This window comes from Coregonus clupeaformis, chromosome 16 (assembly GCF_020615455.1).
Source record: "Coregonus clupeaformis isolate EN_2021a chromosome 16, ASM2061545v1, whole genome shotgun sequence".
NCBI lineage: Eukaryota > Metazoa > Chordata > Actinopteri > Salmoniformes > Salmonidae > Coregonus > Coregonus clupeaformis.
The window spans coordinates 54,785,174-54,807,396 of NC_059207.1; the positions used below are offsets into that span (position 1 = coordinate 54,785,174).

The window sequence follows — 22,223 nt, forward strand, 5'->3', positions numbered from 1 at the left end:
GGCCTGTCCCTGCTCTACGCACAAAGCCTACGGTGTGCGTCGCCAGCCCGACCCGGCCTGTTCCTGCCACTCGCACCAAGCCAAGGGTGCGAGTCGTCAGCCTGGTCCAGCCCGTTCCTGCTACTCGCACCAAGCCAGGGATACGAGTCGTCGGCCTGGTCCAGCCCGTTCCTGCTACTCGCACCAAGCCAAGGGTGCGAGTCGTCAGCCTGGTTCAGCTCGTCCCTGCTACTCGCACCAAGCCAAGGGTGCGAGCCGTCAGCCTGATCCAGCCCATTCCTGCTACTCGCACCAAGCCAGGGATGCGAGTCTTCAGCCTGGTGAGGCCTGTTCCGGCTCCACGCACCAGGCAAAGGGTGCGTATCGTCTGCCAGTTCCGGTCCATTCCTACCTCACGCGCCAAGCCAGGGGTGCGCGTCGGAGGTCCTGATCCAGCAAGCTGGGTCAGATCGGACCGGGGGCACTACGGGGGGGAGTGAAGTGGGGTGGTGGTCAAGCCCGGAGCCGGAGCCGCCTCCGAGGAGCAACACCCACCCAGCCCTCCCCTATTTTGGGGTGTAGGCGCGGTCGGAGTCCGCGCCTTTAGGGGGGGGGGTACTGTCACGCTCTGGCTCCGGGACTTTGTATGTTGAGCCAGGGTGTGTTCGTTTTGTTGTGTTTTGGTTGGTTGTCTTTGGGTGTGTTGTCTTGGTTGTTCGTGTGACTCCCAATCAGTGGTAACGAGTGTCAGCTGTCGGCTCGTTATCTCTGATTGGGAGCCATATTTAAACTGTGTGTTTTCACCTTGGGGTTGTGGGTTTTTGTTCCATGTTCAGTCATTGTCACTGTGGACTTCACTATCGTCATTTGTTTTGTTGTTTTCGTGGTTGCTTTAATTTAATAAAGTCAACATGTTCGCTCAACACGCTGCGCCTTGGTCCACTTCCTTAGACGATCGTGACACATACATCTGCCCCTACACCCTAACCAAATTATTTTTCTATTTATTGTCCCCCCTCTAGAATCAAACATAAAATTTTGGGTTCACAAAATGTTTTTCGTGGCTACAAATCAGGTCACCCTAACAAACGTCCCTGCTAAAACATACTGTAGGTCTGTCTGCTGCCTTTTCGTTGTCACAGCCTAAATGCCAATCACCAAACAAGGGGACTAATGCAGTGTGGATTAAATCGACTTTAGTACATGCTGTCAAAAGGCTGCATTCTGCAATAGGGACATTACCTAATTTTGTTGAAAACATTGTACATAAAACAGCGCTACCGTGCTGCTCTTTTTACAGTTTTATAAACTCAGCGTTCTCTTTCTCCATTCAGCACCACTCTAATCTTGAGGGGTGTTTCTTTAAAACATGCATCCAATCCCCTTGATCCCGTACAGTGCATTCGGAAAGTATTCAGACCCCTTCAATTTGTCCACATTTTGTTACGTTACAGCCTTATTCTAAAATTGAATTTTTCCCTCATCAATCTAAACCTGGCACCATCCCTACGGTGAAGCATGTTGGTAGCAGCATCATGCTGTGGGGGTGTTTATCAATGGCAGGGACTGGGAGACTAGTCAGGATTGAGGGAAAGATGAACGGAGCAAAGTACAGAGAGATCCTTGATGAAAACCTGCTCCAGAGCACTCAGGACCTCAGACTGGGGCGAAGGTTCACCTTCCAACTGGACAACGACCCTAAGCACACAGCCAAGACAACAAAGGAGTGGCTTCAGGACAAGTCTCTGAATGTCCTTAGTGGCCCAGCCAGAGCCCGGACTTGAACCCGATCGAACATCTCTGGAGAGACCTGAAAATAGCTGTGCAGCGACGCTCCCCATCCAACCTGACAGAGCTTGAGAGGATCTGCAGAGAAGAATGGGAGAAACTCCCCAAATACAGTTGTGCCAAGCTTGTAGCATCATACCCAAGAAGATTTGAGGCTGTAATCGCTGCCAAAGGCGCTTCAACAAAGTACTAAGTAAATGGTCTGAATACTTACGTAAATGTAATATTTCAGTTTTTTTATTTGTAATACATTTGCTAAAATGTCTAAAACCCTGTTTTTGCTTTGTCATTATGGGGTATTGTGTGTCGATTGATGAGGGGAAAAAACAATTTAATCAATTTACAATAAGGCTGTAACATATCAAAATGTGGAAAAAGTGAAGGGGTCTGAATAATTTCTGAATGTACTGTAACTAGACCAATCATATGCTTCAATGTGCCGTGGTTTACAGTGCTGTGGCAAGACAGGACAATGATAGAGGTTTTGCTCGTGATGTTAAATTGCAGGCACAGATGCTACGATTTTAAAACGATTTGGAGCACAGTTGAAGAGTTAATGCACTGACTATACAATGGGCCAATTAAAAAAATAAAGTACTTTTTAATGCGTGAGATATAAGAGATGTGGCGTGAGAAGAGGGTCAAATGCGTGTCTCATGGCCAATGCCTGAGAGTTGGCAGCTCTGCAGTGCCTTCAGAAAGTATTCATACCCATTAACTTATTCCACATTTTGTTGTGTTACAGCCTGAATTCAAAATGGATGACATGTATTTATTTTTCTCACCCATCTACACACAACACCCCATAATGACAAAGTGAAAACATGTTCCCTCAGGAACATCCACTGTCTTCTTGGTCTTGTGTTTAGGTTATTGTCCTGCTGAAAGGTGAATTCATTTCCCAGTGTCTAGTGGAAAGCAGACTGAACCTGTTTTTTTGTCTGTGCCTAGCTCCATTCCAATTCTTTTTTATCACGAAAATAATCCTCAGTCCTTAACGATTACAAGCATACCCATAACATGATGCAGCCACCACTATGCTTGAGAATATGGAGACTGGTACTCAGTAATGTGTTGTATTGGATTTGCCCCAAACATAACACTTTGTATTCAGGACAAAATGTTAATTGCGTTGCCATATTTCTTTCAGTAATACTTTAGTGCCTTGTTGCAAACAGGATGCATGTTTTAGAATATTTGTATTCTGTACAGGATTCCTTATTTTCACTCTGTCATATATGTTAGTATTGTGGAGTAACTACAATGTTGTTGATCCATCCTCTCCTTTCACAGCCATTGTAACTGTTTTAAAGTCACCATTGTCCTCATGGTGAAATCTCTGAGTGGTTTCCTTCCTCTCCGGCAACTGAGTTAGAAAGGACGCCTGTGTCTTTGTAGTGACTGGGTGTATTGATACACCATCCAAAGTGTAATTAATAAGTTCACCATGCTCAAAGGGATTTTCAATGTCTGCTTTTCATTTTTACCCATCTACCAATAGGTGCCCTTTGCGAGGCATTGGAAAACCTCCCTGGTCTTTGTGGTTGAATCTGTGATTGAAATTCACTGCTCGACTGAGGGACCTTACAAATAATTGTATGTGTGGGGTACAGAGATGAGGTAATCATTCAAAAATCATGTTAAACACTATTATTGAGTCCATGCATGTGACTTCTGAACTTATTTAGGCAACAATAACAAAGGGGTTAAATACTTATTGGTTCAAGACATTTCAGCTTTTCATTTTTAAATCATTTTAATTTAGAAAAACATAATTCCACTTTGACATTATGGGGTATTGTGTGTAGGCGCGTGACAAAATATCTAAATTTAATCCATTTTAAATTCAGGCTGTAATAAAACAAAATGTGGAAAAAGTCAAGGGGTGTGAATACTTTCTGAAGGCACTGTAAGTTATATAAACATGATATATACTTTTTCCACACCTACCATATATTCTAGAAGATTATGATGCTATATAGTACCTTGCTAAAGTGTATTTTGAGTCTCAGTGATACATCATAATATATTTAAACCTGCCATATGTAACTTTTTGTGCGACCTGATCAAAATTTGATGAAATTTGAGGTATAGATCTGTCATTCTCATTGAATGCAAGACTAAGAAGCGGTAAATCTGTTCTATGTGCATATTTCTATGCTTCCCGTTCTTAAGTTTTGTTTTTGCGTCTTTTACTTTTGGTTTCATACACCAGCTTCAAACAGCTGAAATTAAAATAGTTTTGGTTATTGAAAAGATCGAATTTTAGCAACCAGGAAATGGCAGAGTGATTTCTGCATATTTCACCTTTAAATATAAGGTGTATCACTGTATTAGGTGATGTACAGTACAGGGTGAGGACTCACTGTGGTGCCTCAGGGACCTGAAGGGAAGTCAGGGAGCGGTGGATGGGGGTGAAAGGTCGAGCTGACTGGTCCTTCTTCCTCCCTGGGTCGATGTCAGAGTCAGACTCTGAGCAGGGAGGTCGGGGCTGGACACGCTGCCACTCCTCTCTCCTCTTCTGCTCCCTCTGCTGAGCCTCCTCCTGTTCCTGCTCCTCCTTCTGGAGGAGGTGGAAGTAACCCCGGCCCTGCCTGACCGCTGACACCAAACGGCTGGGGGACAGAGGTATAACACACACTCACGAGATGAGTATATGGATACTGTACATACCGATACAGCAGGTGACTGACTGGGCTTGAGAGTGGGTCATCTACATGTCACAAGATTGTGTTAAAACCTGAAGCCTAGGCAGTAACTCAGGCATATAACACAATTCTTCAGGTTTCAGGCAAATTTACTCATCATGCCACCAAGATTCCCAGAAACCACTTCTGTTACAAACACAAAAAGAGTCACAAATATGTTAAATCCCTTCGTACTACCGTGACCGAAAATAGCACCCAACCCAAAAATAGAATAGGACCGACTCTATATACAGCAGTCAATTGAGGATGTACATCACCTGTGTAATTCCTAAGCAGACAGCAGATACCCTGTCATAGATCACAGCATTATGGAGTTACCAGGTCTCTAAATCACACCAATCAGAGTGGACCAGGTCTTTAAATCACACCAATCAGAATGGACCAGGTCTCTAAATCACACCAATCAGAGTGGACCAAGTCTCTAAATCATCACAGCGGCAGCAGGCTGAAATGATATCCCTAAATAGAGAATTATGGGAGAAATATGTGACGTGTGGCAAACTAATGGTTTCATTACAGTGATTTAGCACCAGCCCATAACCTTTCCCTTCCTTTCCAAACCATGTCTGCTGGTTTTCACCGGTGGCTGCATGCGTCATTACTTCGCATTAATATGCTACTGGTGGAAATTAAAACACACACACTTGGATACGCAGGCACACACACACACATGGATGCACGAACACACGGATACACATGCAGGCACACGAGCACGCGTGCACACACACTGAAGTGTCAAAGCCATGGTTTGACTTTGCGGCTGAATTAACTGTAATACGCCTCAGAGTTTCTTAATCATCACACATTAGTAGGGAGCCTTGGTAGTGGGGCAAAGAGCATGATTCTATTGCTTCTAATAATCTGCTAGAATGGAGTATAGGTCTCAATCGTATACTACGGTACAGGCTTACTGTACTGTAAGTGCTGGTCACGCATTGGTCATTCCAAAAGACATAGGGCAGCATGTAGCCTAGCGGTTAAGAGCGTTGGGCTGATAACCGAAAGGTTGCTGGTTCGAATCCCAGAGCCGGCTAAGTGAAAAATCAGTTGATGCACCCTTCAGCAAGGCACTTAACCCTAATTGCTCTGGATAAGAGTGTCTGCTAGAATGGAGTATAGGTCTCAGTACACACCTACTGTAAGTGCTTGTCACGCGTTGGTCTAAACTAAAGCTATAATAAAGTACACATTTTCCAAAATGAGTACTTGTGGAGTTTTAACTGATCTTGAACACACATCTTGTACTTGTGTCAATGACAGCCAGTTAAATGACACCAGATGAGATAAAAAGACCCAACTGTGGAATAGTTCTCTCTTTCAAGCCTTTTGTCAGATAGGACAACAACAAAAAACAAGAGGCTTGTATATGTTAGAGCCCTCTCCTATTTGAATCATTATTCCTCATCTAGTGAGCAGCTGGCTGGCAATACTTCCCCCAGGAGTGGAGCCAAACAGACAAACGCTGCAGATTCGGACGGCATCACTGTTCATATATGCTGGCACACACACCCGCACGCCCACAAGGCACACACACACACACACACACACACACACACACTCATGGAGGGCATCAGTGTTTGAGCTCTTTAATGTTAATTTGCTCTGTTTCGTTTCAGGCTGAACATTGCTTAAATCTGAAGCATCCCCTGCTTGCTCTATTTGTGATACCACAGCCCACTCCAGATCAGTGACTCTCCCTATCAAATCCCACGTGCGATGTCTTAATCCAGAATGCTGCCATGCCTTTATCAAAGCATCTTTCGATCCATCAATCAGCATCTGTAGTGAATCATAGCATCACAGCAGCAACACATTCTCAGATCAGTTGCCATATGGTATTCCACACATACTGTTGATAGCAACAGCACAGTGTTGTGTGTATGGACAGTGGGCAAGTATCTCTCTATTTGTCTTTGTGTTACTGTATGAAAGTGCCCTTGACTAGACAAAGGCAGTATCTGAGTCTACCATTGCCCTTAAGTCTCAGGTGTTGAAGCCAGAGAGCCACTTGTGGTGCATCACCACTGAATCAATTAGTCTTCATCCAAAAAGGAACTCTATTCCCTATGGGAGCCCTATGGGCCCTGGTCAAAAGTAGAGCACTAGGGAGTCGGGTGCCTTTTGGGATGCAGATAATGTGTGTAGGTTGCATTGCTGTGGCTATAGAATATTGGAACTCCAATGGCTAAATGCATCTTAAAGAAGGCTAATAAGGCTGGTTGTTGATACACACAAAGCAGCGTTCAGATCAGGTCTAGTGTACCAGTGATTTCAGTGATGTACGTTTAACATCTTGTAAGCATTGAGCTTCCAATCAATATCATTTTGCTATCCTCAAAACTTGGTCTAAACCTGATATTTGCAAATCACCAACAGAAAGTAAAAAAACAATTTTTAAAAAGAACAGCGCAAAAGTTAGCTATGACGCTGGCAAGCCAGACTATGTCAAAGGTGACAGAAACACTGAAAAATTGTGTTTAACATAGGTGATATGCCAATACGTGAGTATGAAAGGAATTCTTTACAGTCGTTTAAATAATTCACAGTGTTCGGTTGGTAAATGAGCACCGTTACTCTGTTGATTTCTTCAACAGGTCAGATCTGAAGAGCTCTTGGGTGGCAGTTAGCCTGTTGCTAGGCAACCAAAGGCATGTAGTTCACAAATTGAGAAGTAGTGATACAGTGATCTGGCACTGAAGCTTTGTGTCTCTATACAGAGAGAAGGCCAATCTGAAATGGCTCTACATGTAAAAGGGAGAAATGTGAAAATATCCACTTTTTCTTCAGTCAGAACCTGTTCAGAACAAGGTCCGTCCTAACTGTTAATTGGGGTAAATTCCACCTACATTAAAGTTAGTTAAGGGATTGAATTGCAGTCCTATGGAGAAATTCCATGTCCAATTCAGCTGACAGGAATTGAAATTATATCCTCTCAATGTAGTGTTGAAATGCAACAGATTGTTTGTCCGCTGTGGGGCGGGCACATTCTCTCATCACTGTGTCCTGCAGGCAGCAGATACCTGGCACAGACCAGACGTGGCATTTGGTGTGTGTGTGTCTGTGTGTGTGTGTGTGTGTGTGAGTGTGTGTGTATATAACAACTCTCAGCTTCACCACAGGGTGTGCAGACAGACTACACCCTCTCAGGACATCCAAGGGCGTCCCCAAAACGGCTGACATTTCTGACAGCTTCTTATAAAACCCAGATTATTGAATAATTCATACAGGTGTTTGAGGAGAGGAAAGGTTACCGTTTTAGAAGGAGAGAAAAAGAGAAATAGCCCTAATGAATAGTGTCTGTTTTCCCTCTGTGCGAAAAATAGAGAGGGGCTTCAGTGGTAATAGCCTACCCCTTTACAGTCTTTTTATATTTGGGAAGACTTGATACCCTATTTTTTGTATTGTATACAGAAGAAATACCGCATGTAGTTTCGTAAACCATAAAATGAAATATAATATGATACCAGCAAAGGTAATTCTCTTATCATATCACAAAAATGGTCACCATCAATATTTGTTATTAGTAACGTTTACAGTAGGACACAGAAAAGGACGTTGCCATTTTTTGTTGACAGAAAACACATTGGGTGCCTCCCAAATGGCACCCTATTCCCTACATAGTACACTACTTTTGACCCGAGCCCTATATGGAACCTGGTCAAAAGTAATCCACTACATAGGGAAAAGGGTGCCATTTGGGACACACTCTTTAATAATCATGGTAGTCATATGCAGAGCTTCTATTCCTCTGGTATGACTGAATACATCAGTATCTCTGGTGGTATGCATTCTCCACTGGGTTTCCTTGTTATGTATAATCAGATCTTCTCATGGCTCGCCAAGCATCTCTTCAGATATCTACATCATACATCACAGGGCTGCCTGTTTCTAAAATAACACAGCAATCAGCACTTCAATGGGGAAATCTGTTTCACATCCCATGATACTTGATAGATACCATGGCTGCGTCCCAATTGCCACCCTATTTATTCCCTACATAGTGCACTACTTTTGACCAGACCCCTATGGGCCATGGTCAAAAGTTATGCACTATATAGGGAATAGGGTGCCATTTGGGACGCACTTGGTTGCCTATGCAGCTTCTTCATCCAACCTCATTTACAGTTGAAGTCGGAAGTTTACATACACCTTAGCCAAATACATTTAAACTCCATTCATTCCTGACATTTAATCCTTGTAAACATTCCCTGTCTTAGGTCAGTTAGGATCACCACTTTATTTTAAGAAGGTGATATGTCAGAATAAAAGTAGAGAGAATGATTTCTTTCAGCTTTTATTTCTTTCATCACATTCCCAGTGGGTCAGAAGTTTACATACACTCAATTAGTATTTGGTAGCATTGCCTTTAAATTGTTTAACCTGGGTCAAAACGTTTCGGGTAGCCTTCCACAAGCTTCCCACAATAAGTTGGGTGAATTTTGGGCCATTCCTCCTAACAGAGCTGGTGTAATTGAGTCAGGTTTGTAGGCCTCCTTGCTCACACACGCTTTTTCAGTTCTGCCCACACATTTTCTATATGATTGAGGTCAGGGCTTTGTGATGGCAATTCCAATACCTTGACTTTGTTGTCCTTAAGCCATTTTGCCACAACTTTGGAAGTATCCTTGGGGTCATTGTCCATTTGGAAAACCCATTCGCGACCAAGCTTTAACTTCCTGACTGATGTCTTGAAATGTTGCTTCAATATATCCACATAATTTTCCTTCCTCATGATGCCATCTATTTTGTGAAGTGCACCAGTCCCTCCTGCAGCAAAGCACCCCCACAGCATGATGCTGCCACTCCCGTGTTTCACGGTTGGGATGGTGTTCTTCGGCTTGCAAGCACCCCTTTTTCCTCCAAACATAACGATGGTCATTATGGCCAAACAGTTATATTTTTGTTTCATCAGACCAGAGGACATTTCTCCAAAAAGTATGATCTTTGTCCCCATGTGCAGTTGCAAACCGTAGTCTGGCTTTTTTATAGCGGTTTTGGAGCAGTGGCTTCTTCCTTGCTGAGCGGCCTTTCAGGTTATGTCGATATAGGACTCGTTTTACTGTGGCTATAGATACTTTTGTACCTGTTTCCTCCAGCATCTTCACAAGGTCCTTTGCTGTTGTTCTGGGATTGATTTGCACTTTTCGCACCAAAGTACGTTCATCTCTAGGAGACAGAACGAGTCTCCTTCCTGAGCGGCTGCGTGGTCCCATGGTGTTTATACTTGCGTACTATTGTTTGTACAGATGAACGTGGTACCTTCAGGCGTTTGGAAATTGCTCCCAAGGATGAACCAGACTTGTGGAGGTCTACCATTTTTTCCCCCTGAGGTCTAGGCTGATTTCTTTTGATTTTCCCATGATGTCAAGCAAAGAGGCACTGAGTTTGAATGTAGGCCTTGAAATACATTTACAGGTACACCTCCAATTGACTCAAATTATGTCAATTAGCCTATCAGAAGCTTCTAAAGCCATGACATCATTTTCTGGAATTTTCCAAGCTGTTTAAAGGCACAGTCAACTTAGTGTATGTAAACTTCTGACCCACTGGAATTGTAATACAGTGAATTATAAGTGAAATAATCTGTCTGTAAACAATTGTTGGAAAAATGACTTATGTCATGCACAAAGTAGATGTCCTAACCGACTTGCCAAAACTATAGTTTGTTAACAAGAAATTTGTGGAGTGGTTGAAAAAACGAGTTTTAATGACTCCAACCTAAGTGTCTGTAAACATCCGACTTCAACTGTACATCGTCTACATGTTTGTTTGATGAATTAAACATGATTTAATTTGTTTTTTAGTGGTCTTGTAAAACAGCCCATTGGCCACAGCTGTTGATGTAAGAAAGCGGATTTATTGTCATCCTGACCATGACATTTACCTATGTAATGTAGAGACGTGTATTAAAGGTAATGAACAGTCAAAATCAAGTTTTTCATGAAATTTGATGATATTTTAAGGAAACCAGATCAAAGTATGATGATCAAAGTATGAAAAATGACTGTTGCTTCTACATTGATAAAGTTTAATCATAAAGTTACTGGTCCCCTCCCCCATGTCAAACATTTGGATTCATTATTAAGGGGAAAAGGTGACATCACCTTGACTCTCATTTTAATACACCAATGGTAACATGATATTCTCTTACCTAATTTAAATAAGTACCGCTTTGAAACTAAGACCGGAGAAGGCGTGTTTGCAGAGGGGCGTGGTTTATATAGCTAGATAGCTACTCTACTGGTGCCAAGAATTGACTGTAGAGTGTCAGCAAATATCATTAAAAGTTCACCCTATTCATCTATGGCAAAGATACTTATACAGTGAGGGAAAAAAGTATTTGATCCCCTGCTGATTTTGTACGTTTGCCCATTGACAAATAAATGATCAGTCTATAATTTTAATGGTAGGTTTATTTGAACAGTGAGAGACAGAATAACAACAAAAAAATCCAGAAAAACGCATGTCAAAAATGTTATAAATTGATTTGCATTTTAATGAGGGAAATAAGTATTTGACCCCCTCTCAATCAGAAAGATTTCTGGCTCCCAGGTGTCTTTTATACAGGTAACGAGCTGAGATTAGGAGCACACTCTTAAAGGGAGTGCTCCTAATCTCAGTTTGTTACCTGTATAAAAGACACCTGTCCACAGAAGTAATCAATCAAACAGATTCCAAACTCTCCACCATGGCCAAGACCAAAGAGCTCTCCAAGGATGTCAGGGACAAGATTGTAGACCTACACAAGGCTGGAATGGGCTACAAGACCATCGCCAAGCAGCTTGGTGAGAAGGTGACAACAGTTGGTGCGATTATTGGCAAATGGAAGAAACACAAAATAACTGTAAATCTCCCTCTGCCTGGGGCTCCATGCAAGATCTCACCTCGTGGAGTTGCAATGATCATGAGAACGGTGAGGAATCAGCCCAGAACTACACGGGAGGATCTTGTCAATGATCTCAAGGCAGCTGGGACCATAGTCACCAAGAAAACAATTGGTAACACACTACGCCGTGAAGGACTGAAATCCTGCAGCGCCCGCAAGGTCCCCCTGCTCAAGAAAGCACATATACATGCCCGTCTGAAGTTTGCCAATGAACATCTGAATGATTCAGAGGAGAACTGGGTGAAAGTGTTGTGGTCAGATGAGACCAAAATCGAGCTCTTTGGCATCAACTCAACTCGTCGTGTTTGGAGGAGGAGGAATGCTGCCTATGATCCCCACCGTCAAACATGGAGGTGGAAACATTATGCTTTGGGGGTGTTTTTCTGCTAAGGGGACAGGACAACTTCACTGCATCAAAGGGACGATGGACGGGGCCATGTACCGTCAAATCTTCGGTGAGAACCTCCTTCCCTCAGCCAGGGCATTGAAAATGGGTCGTGGATGGGTATTCCAGCATGACAATGACCCAAAACACACGGCCAAGGCAACAAAGGAGTGGCTCAAGAAGAAGCACATTAAGGTCTTGGAGTGGCCTAGCCAGTCTCCAGACCTTAATCCCATAGAAAATCTGTGGAGGGAGCCGAAGGTTCGAGTTGCCAAACGTCAGCCTCGAAACCTTTAATGACTTTGAAAAGATCTGCAAAGAGGAGTGGGACAAAATCCCTCCTGAGATGTGTGCAAACCTGGTGGCCAACTACAAGAAACGTCTGACCTCTGTGATTGCCAACAAGGGTTTTGCCACCAAGTACTAAGTCATGTTTTGCAGAGGGGTCAAATACTTATTTCCCTCATTAAAATGCAAATCAATTTATATTTTTTTTTACATGCGTTCTTCTGGATTTTTTTGTTGTTATTCTGTCTCTCACTGTTCAAATAAACCTACCATTAAAATTATAGACTGATCATGTCTTTGTCAGTGGGCAAACGTACAAAATCAGCAGGGGATCAAATACTTAATTCCCTCACTGTATGTTTCCCCTTTCATCTGTGTCAGGTGTTAGCTAGTTACTGGCTAGCTAGGTCTTCAGCCAGCATGGAACAAAATGGGGGGGAAGGGTCGTTCAAAACTCTGATGCAGTTATCAAGTCAACACATCACAAGAGACATGCCAAATGGGAGATGTATATATATATTTTTTTAAATAGATACTTGATGCAATTTCAATGTTGTTTGAGTTGCTTTGTGTATCACCAAATGTACTTGAGATGATTTTACTGCAACACTGCTCACTGCATCCACGTTGCTTGACTTACAGTAGGTGTTTCAAAGAGCTGTCAGTCAAGGCGAGCTCATGAATATAAGCACCCGCCCACACAGCCTGTCTTTTCAAACTTCCTGGTAAATAACCATTAGAGAAAAAGTACATTTCAGAATGACTGTTCAGGAGCTTTAAAATATGAGTGATTACATTTTTGTATAAGAGTGATATAATGGCTTATCTAGGGAAAATATGATGTATCGAGATGTGCTGATGGCAATATGTGAAATTAAATTAGGCAGAGTCAATAGACAGTCTCTGGTAAAATAATTAACACGCACGCGCGCGCACACACACACACACACACACACACATATACACATACACACACACAGCAGCCTCACCTGGTATGTCCCAAATGCTTCCTAAGAGATACTGCATCCTCTCTCTTCCCAGCCTGGGGGTAACGAAACGGCAAGCTCTAGAAAACAACAAAAACAAACAACAACATCAACAACAAACAAAAGGACAAGTAGACAGTTTTTAACCCTGTAGCTCTGAACAACACTTCTTCGCATAAAAAACCTCAGCGGAGTCGACTAGTGTGTGTGTGTGTGTGTGTGTGTGTGTGTGTGTGTGTGTGTGTGTCCTCCTCTGACCAGGCAGCGGGCCAGGAGTAAATAGTGTATTGCTAACTCTCTCCTCTGCTCTTGTCCTTCTAGACCTGTCTGCTGCCTTTGATACAGTGAACCATCAGATCCTCCTCTCCACCCTCTCCGAGCTGGGCATCTCCGGCGCGGCTCACTCCTGGATTGCGTCCTACCTGACCGGTCGCTCCTACCAAGTGGCGTGGCGAGAAGCTGTCTCCGCACCACGTGCTCTCACCACTGGTGTCCCCCAGGGCTCAGTTCTAGGCCCTCTCCTTTTCTCCCTATACACCAAGTCACTTGGCTCTGTCATATCCTCACATGGCCTCTCCTATCATTGCTACGCTGACGATACACAACTAATCTTCTCCTTTCCCCCCTTCTGATAACCAGGTGGCGAATCGCATCTCTGCATGTCTGGCCGACATATCAGTATGGATGACGGATCACCACCTCAAGCTGAACCCTGGCAAGACGGAGCTGCTCTTCCTCCCGGGGAAGGACTGCCCGTTCCATGATCTCGCCATCACGGTTGACAACTCCGTTGTGTCCTCCTCCCAGAGTGCGAAGAGCCTTGGCGTGACCCTGGACAACACCCTGTCGTTCTCCGCTAACATCAAGGCGGTGACCCGATCCTGCAGGTTCATGCTCTACAACATTCGGAGAGTACGACCCTGCCTTACACAGGAAGCGGCACAGGTCCTAATCCAGGCACTTGTCATCTCCCGTCTGGATTACTGCAACTCGCTGCTGGCTGGGCTCCCTGCCTGTGCCATTAAACCCCTACAACTCATCCAGAATGCCGCAGCCCGTCTGGTGTTCAACCTTCCCAAGTTCTCTCACGTCACCCCCCTCCTCCGCACACTCCACTGGCTTCCAGTTGAAGCTCGCATCCGTTACAAGACCATGGTGCTTGCCTATGGAGCAGTGAGGGGAACGGCACCTCCGTACCTTCAGGCTCTGATCAGTCCCTACACCCAGGCGAGGGCATTGCGTTCATCCACCTCTGGCCTGCTGGCTCCCCTTCCTCTGCGGAAGCATAGTTCCCGCTCAGCCCAGTCAAAGCTGTTCGCTGCTCTGGCACCCCAATGGTGGAACAAGCTCCCTCACGACGCCAGGACAGCGGAGTCACTCACCACCTTCCGGAGACATTTGAAACCCCACCTCTTTAAGGAACACCTGGGATAGGATAAAGTAATCCTTCTACCCCCCCAAAAAAAAAATATATAAATAAAATAGTATAATTGTAAAGTGGTTATCCCACTGGCTATAGGGTGAATGCACCAATTTGTAGTCGCTCTGGATAAGAGCGTCTGCTAAATGACGTAAATGTGCCCTTGAGCAAGGCACTTAACCCTAATTGCTCCTGTAAGTCGCTCTGGATAAGAGCGTCTGCTAAATGACTAAAATGTAATGTAAATGTAAATGTCTAACGTGCTAATGCTACATCGCTCATAGAAATGACAGATATTCACACAATGAATCCCTCTGCATAATCGAGCAGCATTTCATATACATGCTCTATAGCCTACTCATAGCAAATGATGCAGTAAAGGCTACTGTAAGTGTATATACAAGATAACAGGGTATAAAAACAAAAAAAGAGATTAACAGCCACACCTTGTTTCCTCTACACGCACACATCCGCACACAGGCACGCACACACACACACACACACACTCACGCACACACACACACACACACCTTGTTTGCTCCTGGGGAATCTGATGGGGTGGTGCTGATAGGCACATCCTCTTCTGGTAAGGGATCAGCCTTTGAAGCCTGTATTGAAATAAACAAGGGGAAACGTCTGTAAGAGAGGGATGGGCTGATGTGTTCTGTTAATCACAACATTCACATAGCAGGACAATGTATAGCATAGGTAGCTGTCGATGACACCTCTTAAACTGCCCCAAAGGTGCCAGGGGATGGCTCAAATCATGACACTCCTAACTCTTACTAAATCATAAGGCATGACTACCACAGATACTGATAGACCCTGAAGCCGTTTGGCTAGTTCGAACTCTAGCCTGTTGCTGCTAACTTCTGAGAGAGAAGAGAGGCAGGGTGTGAGCGTGGGGAGTTGACAGGTCATTCATTCATCACAGTGAGGCATGTCGCAGACCACTCCCTCCCGGATCTGACTCTGGCTTGCCCTTGTGCTGCCCCTTACACACTGATTGAAGTGGATTTAACAAGTGACATCAATAAGGGATCATAGCTTTCACCTGAATTCACCTGGTCAGTCTATGTCAATGAAAGAGAAGGTGTCCTTAATGTTTTGTATACTCACAACAGTATTGTGTTCGAGACCACCTAAAGCGACACTGATTCAAGACCAAGACTGGAGCAAATCGAGTCCAAGTCAAGACCAAGACCGGGGGGGGTCTTGGTCTTTTTGGTGATTGTAATTTTGTCAAATCACCACCATAATAAGAGTTCAAAATGTCCAGTATTTCTTTGTTCATATTTCAGAACAACATTTGGATTCTTTAGACATTCAAAATAGTGAAGTGTCTGCAAAGTAGTTAAAACACTGTCAGTTCCACTTTAAACTTTAGGTCACAGGTTACTTTGTGTGCTGAACGGGAAATGTTTTTTTGCTATGGTAAGTAATAGTTGTACATTTCGATTGAGAAATGCTTAATGGTTGTGTTTTGTATTCTTATGATTGGGAGCTACTGGCTAATTATGTCAGAGTGAATGGACTGCTTATCCTTTAACATCATGCTGTGTGTGCCTGCTGCCTTTCCATCGGCCCTATGCAGTGGTGTAGTGGTGCCTGGAGAAGTGGGTATATTCAAATTTTGCCAAAAAGTTCCCAAACGGTCCGCCCAGCGAAAATCCTGTTTTCCTATAGATTTTTTAGATTTTCACTCTCACAATCACAAAAAAACTAATGTATAGAAAAATTTTTTTTTGATGGTCTAAGTCCACAACAATGCTTAAACCACATCAATCTGATTGGGTGGGCCTGTTAGGGCCTGGCTCCCAAGTGGGTGGGCCTCTGTCCACCCCATCCATGTCTACGCCCCTGATGCAAACAGTGCACGACGGAAATTGCACATCACAAATAGCCTACTAACCAACAGTTTGGACTAAACTTTTTCAACACCTGGTTTGCATACCCATTGTTGCCTTATTTAGCATTTACTGGTAGATATCATAAGTTGAAACGTCTTCTCCTACCCTACCGGCTACCGATGTCATTCTTCTGGGAGCTGCTCCATGACAAAACCAGTTGAGAGCTGCACACTCTTGCTGCCTGCAGATGAAATTCCACTGAAACTAGGCTATGTGTGCGGTGCGCATTTGAATATATTTCACGTGCTTCGCGATTGTGTAGGCTACTTTGTGCATGATTTCTCTATTGTACTACATAATTGATCAATCGTATCCCTCCACTACACTACTTTGATATGCATCAGTTGGGATGAAGAAGTGAGTATAAGCAATGCCCACTGAAAATAAAGAGGGTATATACGGGTTATATCTGCGTATAGCCTCAGCTACACCACTTACCCTTTGTGTTTTACAAAAAGTGCACTCCTACATGAGCGCGCTGGTATTACGGTTGCTGACCTATAGGTTCGCCACTGCGCAAACTTGCATGTAATAGATATAAAGGCTGTTAAGATACTGTATTAATGTTTCAAGAAAGGAGTGTATATATTTGGCCTGGCTAAGAGGTTTTATGCGCTGACTGAATGGAAGTTGATAATTATGAGTTTTTGACTCCGCTGGTCTCGGCTGGTCTCGGGAAGAAATTACGAGTCCTCACTGTCCGAGACCGAGTCAAGACCGAGTACAAATGTACCCAACACCGAGACAAGACCGAGACACTCGAGTACTACAACACTGACTCACAATTTAAATTTAAAAAAAATTGTATACTCACAATCTAAATAAAAAAATGTGTCATATCAAAACTGAGAACCATAGCGAAAGGTATTTGCTTATTTTTTTCCCGAGATGACTTATACAGTGGGTATCATAAGTATTCACCCCACTTTGATTTTTTAAACATTTTGTTGTGTGACAAAGTGGGATTGAAATGGATTTAGTTGTGATTTTTTGTCATTGATCTACACAAACTACTCCATAATGTCAAAGTGAAAAGAGAATTCTACAAATGTCAACACATTTTATATAATTTTTTCACTAAAATATAGTTGTTGAAAAAGTATTCGCCCCTTTTGTTTAGCAAGCCTAAATTAGTTCAGGAGTAAAATGTTGCTTTAAAAATCACATAATAAGTTACAGTTGCTTTGTGTGAAATAATAGGGGTTGAAATGATTTTTGAATGACTACCTTTTCCTCTGTCCCCCATACATACAACATCTGTAAGGTCCCTCAGACAAGTATTACATTTCAAGCACAGAATCAACTACAAAGACCAGGGAGCTTTTCAAAAGCCTCATTAAGAAGGGCAGTGATTGGTAGATGGGTAACAATAACAAAACAGACTTTGAATATATCTTTAAGCAAAGTCAAGTTAATAATTATGCTGTGGATGATGTATTAAACCACCCAGACACAACAAATATACAGTTGTCCTTCTGAACTGAGCTGCAGAACAGAAAGAAAACTGCTCAGGGATGTCACAATGAGGCCATTGGTGATTTTAAAAACAGCTACAGAGTTCAATGGCTGTGAAGAGAGAACTGAGGATAGACCAACAACATTGTAGTTACTGCACAATAATGACCTAAATGACAGAGTAAAAAGAAGAATACAAATATTCCAAAACTTGCATCTTGTATATATATATACAAATATTCCAAAACAAGGCACTAAAGTAATACTGAAAAAAATCACGGCAAATGAATACACTTTTTGGCCTAAATGCAAAGCCTTATGTTTGGGGTAAATCCAACACAACACATCACTGAGTAACTGCCTCCTTATTTTCAAGCATGGTGGTGGCTGCATCATGGTATGTGTATGCTTGACATCGGCAAAGACTGGGGAGTTTTTCAGGATAAAAATAAACAGGATGGAGCTAAGCACAGGCAAAATCCTAGAGGAAAACCTGCTTCAGTCTGCTTTACACCAGACATGGGTAGAGGAATTCAGCTTTCAGCAGGACAATAACCTACAACACAAGGCCAAATCTACACTGGAGTTGCTTACCAAGAAAACAGTGAATGTTCCTAGTGGCCAAGAAACAGCTTTGACTTGAATCTGCTTGAAAATCTATAACAAGACTTTAACAACTATAACAAGAAATTGCTGTCTAGCCTTGATCCCCAACACCTTGACAGAGCTTGAAGAATTTTGAAAAGATTAATGGGCAAATAATGTACAATCCAGGTGTCGGGTGTCCCCTAAGAAATTAGTATATGTACAGAAAGTGCTGTAATTTCTAAACGGTTCACCCGATATGGATGAAAATAACCTCAAATTAAAGCTGACAGTCGGCACTTTAACCTCGTATCATTTCAAATCCACAGTGCTGGAGTACAGAGCCAAAACATCAAATAATGTGCAACTGTCCCAATAATTACGGAGGGCACTGTATTTGATACCATTCCACTCACTCCACTCTAGCCATCACCACGAGCCCGTCCTCCCCAATTAAGGTGTCACCAACCTCCTGTGTCACCTACAGTGGGTGTCAGAAGTATTCACCCCCCTTGGATTGTTTTCACATTTTGTTGTGTTACAAAGTGGGATTGAAATGAATGTAATTGTTTTTGTCATTGATCTATAGAAAATACTCTGTAATGTCAAAGTGGGAGAAACATTTTTTTCAAATTAAAGCTGACAGTCAGCACTTTAACCTTATAGTCATTGTATCATTTCAAATCCAAAGTGCTGGAGTACAGAGCCAAAAGAAGACAAAATGCTTCACAGTCCCAATAATTACGGAGGGCACTGTACATCAAACACATGGTTTCCATGACATTCCGGACATTATTATGAGCCGTCCTCCTATCAGCAGCCTCCTGTGGTAGGTGTAGTATGACTGCTCAACACAGCCTTTGTAACAGTTGATCACACAACTGAGGCTTCACTAACACAATTCAAGGGATGCAACTCAGTGAACAAATAGCAATTCCTCATGTAAGATTAACGTTATATTATCGTAGTCTCCTACTGCTTCTGACACCACCTGAATGAGATGACTCAAAAGAGACAGCGACAGAGAGAGAGAGAGAGAGAGAGAGAGAGAGAGAGAGAGAGAGAGAGAGAGAGAGAGAGAGAGAGAGAGAGAGAGAGAGCGAGAGAGAAAGAAAGAAAGAGAGAGAGAGAGGGGGGGACCAAGTTTCCAGCATTCAAGGATATAAGCCTCCTCTCCATTTTAGTGTCACTTTTAGTATGGACTCTGCCTCCTCCGCTCTGCTTGCCAGGCAAACTGCCTAGCTGCCTCAGCAACTGAGCGTACCCCGATAGCTATGATGAATGCAATGTCCACAGGAATAAACCACCCATTTCACATTCTCCCATGATGCATTAGGTGCCAATACCCCATGTAACTGCTGTTGCTATTTAAAGCCTGCTGATTGGCTGTGATGGCCCTGCTGCCAGCCTAAAGCACAGGTATAATCGCCATATAAATGATGCCCGCTCTCTTATGTCTTACTTCAGATGCATTTATTAGGGACTATGGAGAGAGGCTGTGTACAGAGGGAGACAAACGATGGGCCTCCATGTTAATTATCTAAACAGGATATGGAATATTCACTCTATAGCCAAAAGGTCAAGCTGGGATAACATTAAAGGGGAAAATCTCATAGCTACTGAAATCCCACAGAGGCTGGTTAAAGTAAACTGGCCAATGTGTGTCTGCATCTTTCACATCTACTGAGCTGAACCCTCTTGCTTTGGGAGGCTAGGGACAGAATTGAGAAGGGGTTTTAACGTAATTTTGAGGCATGAGAGCTAGGGCTGAGGGAATATTTGATTTGTGATGACAGACAGACACACTCTCTGTGTCACTGATCTGTTTAGTGCAGAGGATCACTGTCCATTAAGAGTAAATGGTGTTACGTGTCGGGGCTGAGTGTGTGTTTGTGCGTGTGAGACGTCCAAGGGGACGGGACTGATTAATGGGGCGATAGACAGCCTGCCATGAAATGAGTGCTCACACACATCACACACCACACACACCACCGCCCGCCAGAGAGAAAATATCACTGGCATACAGGGCAACCGAGTTCAATGGAAAAGAGGGTACATGAAACGCGAGAGAGAGAGCCCGCACGAGAGAGAAGGAAGGAACATGAAATACTAATAATACATGACTTATCCAACAATAACAAAAACTTTCATCTTCACTCATCATTATTATAATATAATGACAAATAACACTGGTGTTCATTTTTGTGTAAAAAATGCAAATTCATGTTGTGATGGAGTGTCATGGCCTTGTGTAATTGGACGTGTTGGTAGTAGGCTACATGGTAGGCCTCTATCAAGGATAATACATATTTAGGCATACTTTGTGGGCTATTTAGGCTGGCCTACCATAAACTGTCACATATGTCAACTAGGCCTACTCAGTAGCCTAAATTATTATTATTCTATTGGACACAATCTCCAGACACATACAAGGCGGGGGGAAACAATAACCTCTTCCACAGGTTGTCCCAGTGATTCCAGTATGAGTCTCTTGGTTTCCAGGTAGAGCGGTTGTCCGACCTCCTCATACGGTCTCCAGGGGGCTGCTCTGTAGCCCTGCCGGCTCAGCTGGCGCTGTCGCCGGTGATAGTTATCCCAGAACACCTGCTCCCTGGTCGGCTGACAGGCGGACCACACCGTGCTGCTCCGGGCCTGGAGCTTTTCTCCCGACGGTTTAGGAATCGGAAGCGGTTTGATTATTACGAAGTGACGCGGGTCTAATGCTGCATTTCGATGAGTCGTCATTGTAATAACACCAGACAAAGCATGCAAGCTGTAGAACAAAACATTGTGTAGGCCTAGTTATAAAAATATATCATAGCCCTCAATGTTTTTTTAAATTGAAGTTGCCATGATATTAAAAAAATAAAAATAAAAAAAATACGCAGAATAGCCAGCTAGACTTTGGCACCGGCGTCTACATTGAACCACACGCATTTTGTTGTAGGACCCTGTCTCCCGTGGTTACAGAGAAACTCAGCCCACACAGAAAGTGGAAGGTGGTAGTTTATATGGCGGGGCAGATCCAACCGCCTCGAAAACACAGTAACAATGCACATGCTTGTATGGGATTCCTGGGAATATGGATAGCGTTCTATTTCATTATTTATATCTTAAAATTACTTTTTGAGGATGTTACTGTTGGTACAATAACACATGCACATGCCTAGTAGGTCTATCACAACTGTAAATCTCTAACTCGTCCTTTTGAAGACATTATCCATATCACTACTTTCCTCCATGCATTCACAATCCTGTCTAGAGTTTATATTAGTTGTATAGAAGAAGACAGTGGGGAATTGTAAACAACAGCAACCATGGGGGACAATTCTTCCAGAAAACCCCAATTCAACCTCTGTTAACAACATTTTGCCTGATCCTTCAAGTAGAAACTGATGCTGGGACATCTCGCTGAATGACAGAGCCATCTGTTCAATCAGGGTTGTGCTCCAATGGACAGTGTGTCAGTGTCTTAAGGCATAGCGTCTCACAGATGAAACAATTACAACTCTGTCATAGCTGATAAAAGATGGGAATGCTAATAACCGCACTGAAAACTGCCAAAATGAATAAAAAAGAGCTTTTCAGACGGCACACACACCAAGTCAACACAAGCACACACACACGCATGCACACACACACACATGCACACACACACACAGACACACACACACACACACACACACACACACACACCGCACCAAAACATTTTCGATGACACAGAACATTTCCATCCCAAAAGACCACGGGAGGCATTTCATGCTCCAAAACAAACTAAAACAGCTAGGCAGCATCTCTTTGAGCTGTGACTCAACTCTGAGGACACACACTGA

At 43.2% G+C, this 22,223-nt stretch overlaps 1 protein-coding gene across 1 annotated transcript in view; it reads right to left on the reverse strand.

The window, feature by feature from the left end:
• The window catches only part of LOC121584098 (coiled-coil domain-containing protein 60-like), a 65,903-nt gene extending 44,610 nt beyond the window's left edge, over window positions 1-21,293 (reverse strand). The window contains exons 1-4 of the mRNA XM_041899928.1: window positions 20,842-21,293; window positions 14,971-15,048; window positions 13,024-13,100; window positions 4,134-4,382 (exon numbers count right to left, since the gene is read on the reverse strand). Of these exons, the coding sequence (XP_041755862.1) occupies window positions 4,134-4,382; window positions 13,024-13,100; window positions 14,971-15,048; window positions 20,842-21,135 (698 nt within the window). The 5' untranslated portion in view covers window positions 21,136-21,293. The remainder of the gene's footprint in view (window positions 1-4,133; window positions 4,383-13,023; window positions 13,101-14,970; window positions 15,049-20,841) is intronic.
• Window positions 21,294-22,223: the final 930 nt, after the last annotated feature.